This window comes from Nematolebias whitei, chromosome 10 (genome assembly GCF_014905685.2).
Source record: "Nematolebias whitei isolate Nwh7 chromosome 10, NemWhi1, whole genome shotgun sequence".
In the NCBI taxonomy this organism is placed as follows: Eukaryota; Metazoa; Chordata; class Actinopteri; order Cyprinodontiformes; family Rivulidae; genus Nematolebias; species Nematolebias whitei.
Window position 1 is genome coordinate 26,155,650 of NC_056507.1, and position 6,209 is coordinate 26,161,858.

A 6,209-nucleotide genomic window follows, 5' to 3' on the forward strand; every position below is an offset into this window, starting at 1 on the left:
GGTGTTCACAGATGAAGCTTTTGTCCTTGTTCCTTGTTCTCTTCCAGAGGCGGCTGTGGCTGAGTGGTTAGAGCAGTCGTCCTCCAATGCGAGAGTTGGGGGTTTGACTCCACCAGCAGTCACATGCTGAAGTGTCTCAGGGCAAGACACTGAACCCCTCATTGCCTCTGATGTGTGTCCCATCAGTGTATGAATGTAATCTAAAGCACTGATTAGTCTCTTTAGAATGATTTGTTCAATTAGCTTTGTAGAGCTCTATCAGAGTGTTATATATATGGGTAAATGAGGAAACAGATTGTAATGTAAAGCGCCTTGAGTATCTTGAAATAAGATAGAAAGGTGCTATATATTTACCATTTACCATTCCACCTGTGCCCTGTTCTTACCACAGATCTCAATGTCATCTGCAAACATCATAGATGATTGGGATTAATGCCTGACCTCATCTGTTAGTCGGTCCATCAACAGAGCAAACAAGAAGTGGCTCAGAGCCGATCCTTGATGCACTCCCACCTCCACCTTGAAGCTATCTGTCACTCCTACAGCACATCTCACCACTGTCCTGCTGTCCTCGTACATGTCCTGTACCAGTCTAATATACTTCTCAGTCACTCCAAATTTTCTCATGCAATACCGCACCTCCTCCCTCGGGACCCTGTCATTTGCTTTTTCTAAATTCATAAAAATACAATGGAGTTCTTTCTGACCCTCTCTGTACTTCTCCATCAGCATCCTCTAAGCAAAGATGGTGTCAGTGGTGCTCTTTCTTGACATGAAGCCATACTTCTGTTCACAAATTGTTACCTCTCGTCTAAGTCTAGCTTCCAAAACTCTCTCCCAGATCTTCATTGTGTGGCTCATCAACTTAATTCCCCTGTAGTTGCTACAACTCTGTACATCACCATTGTTCCTAAAAATGGGCACCAGCACACTTCTTCTCCATTCCTCAGGCATTTTCTCACCCTCAAATAATTAATAGTTGAGTCAAAAACCTCACTGCCAAGACATTTCCAAACCTCCACTGGTATGTCATCAGGTCACACTGCCTTCCCCTTCATTCTTTTCAGATCTTTCTGGACTTCACCCTCACTAATTTTTCCCACTTCAAGTTTCTATGACCTCTATTCTTCTTTCTTTTTCATTCTCTTCATTCATTAGATCCTCAAAATTACTTCTTTCATCTTTCCATCACACTCTCCTCACTTGTTAGAACATTATCATTCCTAACTTTAACAAGGCTAACCTGCTGCACATCCTTTCCAGCCTGATTCATCTGTCTCGCCAATCGGTACAAGTCCTTCTCGCCCTCTTTGCTGTCCAGTCTCCCATTCAACCCGTCATACACCTTCTGCTTTGCCTTTGCTACCTCCCTCTACATCCCATCTCCTTATATTCCTGTCGCCTCTCTTCAGACCTCTCACTGTCATATTTCTTCTTGGCTAACCTCTTTTTTTGAACAGCTTCCTGCACTTCAGTATTCCACCACCAGGTTTCATTATCATCCATTATATGTCCACATGACACACCAAGTACCTTCCTACCTGACTCTCTAATTACTGTTGCTGTAGTAGCGCAGTCATTTGGAAGCTCTTTCTAAACAGCCAGAGCCTTTAACAGCTCCTTTCTGAACCCTGCTCCAATGCTACAAGCCTTGCTGCCCTTCCACTTGGTCTCTTGAACACATAAAACAGCTACCTTCCTTCTCTGCATCATGTCAGCTAGCTCTCTGCCATTTATTGCATTTATGGTTCAATATCATAAAACAAACAAATATAAAAGGTAATAGATAATTGTAATGCAATAGTCCCTTGTTTATCGCGGGTACTCGGTACCCTGCCCCCCACGATAAGTGAAAAACTGTGAAGTAGAGATACAGTAGTCTAACTTCAAGTTTAATTTCAAGTACAGTAAACTTTGTCATGACATGTGCCAGGCTGCAATCACACTCACTCATCACGTGTTACTCCCAATGTCCCTCCTTAAATAAACAATTTAAATTTAAATACTGTAACATTTTAAATAAACAATCCATGGATAGTTTATTTAAAATATTACAGTACATATTTAAATTGTAGAGAAGTGCAGCAGGACATCAAAGTGTTAACCCTTCATGCAGCTGATGCAGCACAGAGCAGAAATGTACATCTTGATCAATTACACTTCAACAACTGAACAAAGAAGTTCTAACATAATTAAAAATAACTTTTAACACTTTTATATTTTGTGATTATGATGATTTTACGATGTGACATACTTTGAATTTTAAGTTGGAAGACAAAAGTCGATCGCTGCAGCTGGACAGCAAAGGGTTAACCCTTCACAAAGCGGATGCAGCTGGAGAAACATGTGCGTGGCAGAGTGGAGATCATGACAGGCTGCAGGAGGGAGCTTCCCCCTGCACTTGTGGGCTGCACACATGGTGCAAAATCATTTAAAATAATTTATTTTAAATAAACAATCCATGGCTCATCCATCCAAACATCCATTATCTTTTCCGCTTCTTCCATTTTTGGGTCACGGGGGTCACCGGTGCCCATGTCCAGCAATCACTGTGCGAGGGGCGGGGTACACCCTGGATAGGTTGCAAGTCCATCACAGAGACAAACAACCATTCACTCTCTCACTCACACCTAGGGACAATTTAGAGTTACCAATCAGTCTAACATGCATGATTTTGGTCTGTGAGAGGAAACCAGAGCACCCGGAGAAAACTCACGCATGCACGGAGAGAACATGCAAACTCCACCCAGAAAGGCCTCTGGACCGGGATTTGAACCGGGGACCTGCTCGTTGAGAGGCAACAGCTCTACCAGTTGTGCCACTGTGCTGCCCCGGCTCATCCTTCAGTCAGCCAATGTGTCATGTCCAATCTTGCTTTGAAAAATCAGTCCATGATATATCCATGAATCCATGAAAAATGGACCGCGAAGAAGCGAGGGTCTACTGTACTTGGTTTATTTACATAATGACTTTAACTGCTGGATGTCCAGCCCCTGAGACGCTGGCTTTAAGAAACTGTGGCCCCCGATCAGTTTTATTGAATAGCCCTGGCTTAGATGAACTCGCATGTTAGTTTTGGTGAAAGCATTTTACACTGGATGCCCTTCCTGACACAAACATTACCATTTACCCAGGCTTGAGACCAGCACAAGTGATACACTGGCTTGTGCTCCCTGGTTTACACAAACAATTTTAGAATAAATAATTTTAAAATACAATTCCACCATTCATTATCTTTTGCCTGCTTCTTCCTTTTCGGGTCACGGGGACCACTGGTGTCCATATCCAGCAGTCACTGTTCAAGAGGTGGGGGACATCTCCAATCCATCACAGGGACACATAGAGACAAACAATCATTCACTCTCTCACTCACACCTGGAGACAATTTAGAGTTACCAATCAGTCTAACATGCATGTTTTTGTCTGTGGGAGTACCTGGTGAAAACCCACACAGAGAGAACATGCAAACCAAACTCCACGGCACCCAGAAAGGTCCTTGGCTGGGATTTGATCAAGCGACCTTTTAACAATAAAATAAAATAAACAACTGTGATGGACTTGCGACCCGTCCAGGGTGTACCCTGCCCCTCGCACAGTGATTGCTGGACATGGGCACCGGCGACCCCCATGTCCCAAAATGGAAGAAGCGGGTAAAAGATAATGGATGGATAAAATAAACATGCGATAAACTACACATATTTTGGCCAGTTAAACATTATTTGTGGTTTGTTTGATGTTGCCATTATCAGCACATATATCAATGTAATAAATATACTGTACAGTACTGTACTTCTATAGAAATGAATAGAAATAGTGTTACCTTCACAGACAGTCCGTGATTAGGTCTATTGCTTGATATTTTTAGCTGTTGTAAATAACTGTTAGGGTTTTTTTCCTCCATACTGTTGGATATTTTTAGGGATATTTCTCCTAAATACTTAACCAAACACTGGCTTTTAAAAGAGGCAAACGAAACCGCCAACATCCTGGTCCTTGTGGCTCCAGCACTGTGGGAGCTGGGATGTCCGTGGTTGCCGTGAAGGCAGCATTTAGCTTTAATCCGTCTCCTCGGGAACAGAGGGGCTGCTCTCAGAGCGCTTCCGGAGGCAGATAATCTGCGGCCAAGAAGGGACAACTACCACGCACCTACGGGGAGAAACACCTTCTAGAAGCGCGTGTCATCCTTAACAGAAGCTCGGACGAGCGGAAAAGATGGATAATCGCGCTCTCTTTTGCGCTTTCGTGCGTGTGTGATTTGCTACGTTTGACACCAAAATAAACGGTCGGTGTGACGTGACAGCTGTCCGGTGTCATCGACGGCGCGGGGAGGAAACTACACCAACAGCTCGTGATATTTATCATCTGAGCGCCGCGGTGATGGCGGTGACAGCCGCTCTGGTTCTAGCTTGTCTCTCCGCGGCTCTGTGGAGGACCAGCGGCGAGCTGCTAACTTCTCCATCAGAGAGCGCGCGGCTCAACTCCACGTCCAGCGGCGGCGTCGGGGGGTCGAGGAACGACACGGCCGCCGCCGCCCGGATCTCCCCCCTGATGGCGCATCTGCCGGCCCTGAAAAACATAGTTATCTTTATCTTCGTGCTGACCGCCGCTCTCATCACCTGCCTGGTCATTAAAGTGGTCAGGTACGGATCTGAGCCGCACGAGCCTCTCTAATCTATTAATGGGTTTGTTTTGGCGCATGCGTAGTTTGGAGAAAGGAAAATTAAGCCTCCATTTTTGACCAGATTAAGATTGTTTATGTGACTATAACACGAATGTCCGTTATAGTCACTTTTTATTTTTGCTGCTGCTAATTTTGGTAGATTTGTTTGTTATTTTTCTTTTCAAAATCTCACTTGGAACCACTTCAGTCCTTAAAATATGAAGATAAACCCACAAAAGTTTGTTTTCCTTGATATTTTTGTCGTTTTTGCCCTTGTCTCTCTCTCTCTGCTTGTGTGTCATCTGTTAGCAAAATATCACGAACCACTGGACAGTTTAGCATATTTCTTAGTTCATATCTTAGATCTTATTACTGTTTTTCTTCACAATTTATACTTTTGTTGGATGTAACTGGGACCCTGTGTACACAATTTTGTTCCACCACATGTACCACATGAGGTATGAACGACATATAAAGAAACTTTGACAAAGTTTGATGAAATTTTGCAACAAGTAATCATTGGATGTGCATTTAAAACTGACTAGCTTTTGGAATCAGATGGATTCAAGATGGCCACCACAGCCAGCAGACTTAAAAAGACAAAGTCAGTTCTACTGATAATGAGCTGGAATTTGGCGTGGTAGTAGCTGAGAGTCAATAAGAACACGTAAGCTGAGCGTGATGTCTCAGAGATCACACGTCACGTCATTCTCACAGTCTGCCCACTAACTTTGTAATAAAACGCCTTCACAATTCAGATTTTATGGGCTGAATCTATTACATGCATTTTTGTTTGAAGCTTGAATTATTTTCTCGTGTTTTTGTTCCCTCAGATCTGGCAGGAGAATCAGGAAAACTCGAAAATACGACATCATAACTACCCCGGCCGAGCGCGTTGAGATGGCCCCTCTTAATGAGGAAAACGACGATGAGGACGATTCAACCCTCTTTGACGTCAAATACAGGTTGGTTTGTTTTACAGTAGACTGCAACGCAACTTATTTAGGATGTATTTGTTTTATTTTGCTCTCTAAAGCCATTATTATATGTATTTGTAGTTAATTCTGGCTACACCAATTTTTTTTTTTGGAATTGCATCATAAAACAGGATTTGGTTACATGTAAAGCAACTTGTACATTGCTTTGAATACAACTCGATAATAGACTGATAAAAGCAGCTGTTCCTGCAGCTCTCCTAAAAATGGGTCTAAAAGGGTATTAGCAAATAATATCTTACTAGATAGCTTTTAGAATATACTTGGTTTAGAGAAATAAAGTTTAATTCTGACCCAACCCACAAGCTAATTAATCCAAGCAGAGCCAAAATCAAAGTACATTGTTGTCATCTGAAATTTAATCTGACAAGTTTCAAAGCAGGTCATGTGAACAGTAAATTTATTCTGGCATTAATATAATATTCCTGCTGGACATGATCTACACTTCACTGGAAGTACTCCTAATAACTGCACTAATACATGTACTGTACTAATAATTATACTAATACATGCACTAACTGTGCTAATAATTATACTAATACATGTACTAACTG

At 42.5% G+C, this 6,209-nt stretch overlaps 1 protein-coding gene across 1 annotated transcript in view; it reads left to right on the forward strand.

Annotated features, from left to right (window-relative positions):
- The first annotated feature begins 4,087 nt into the window (after window positions 1-4,087).
- fam174b (family with sequence similarity 174 member B) overlaps window positions 4,088-6,209 on the forward strand; it is a 3,936-nt gene continuing 1,814 nt past the window's right edge. The window contains exons 1-2 of the mRNA XM_037682881.1: window positions 4,088-4,640; window positions 5,494-5,625. Coding sequence (XP_037538809.1) covers window positions 4,378-4,640; window positions 5,494-5,625 — 395 coding nt within the window. The 5' untranslated portion in view covers window positions 4,088-4,377. The remainder of the gene's footprint in view (window positions 4,641-5,493; window positions 5,626-6,209) is intronic.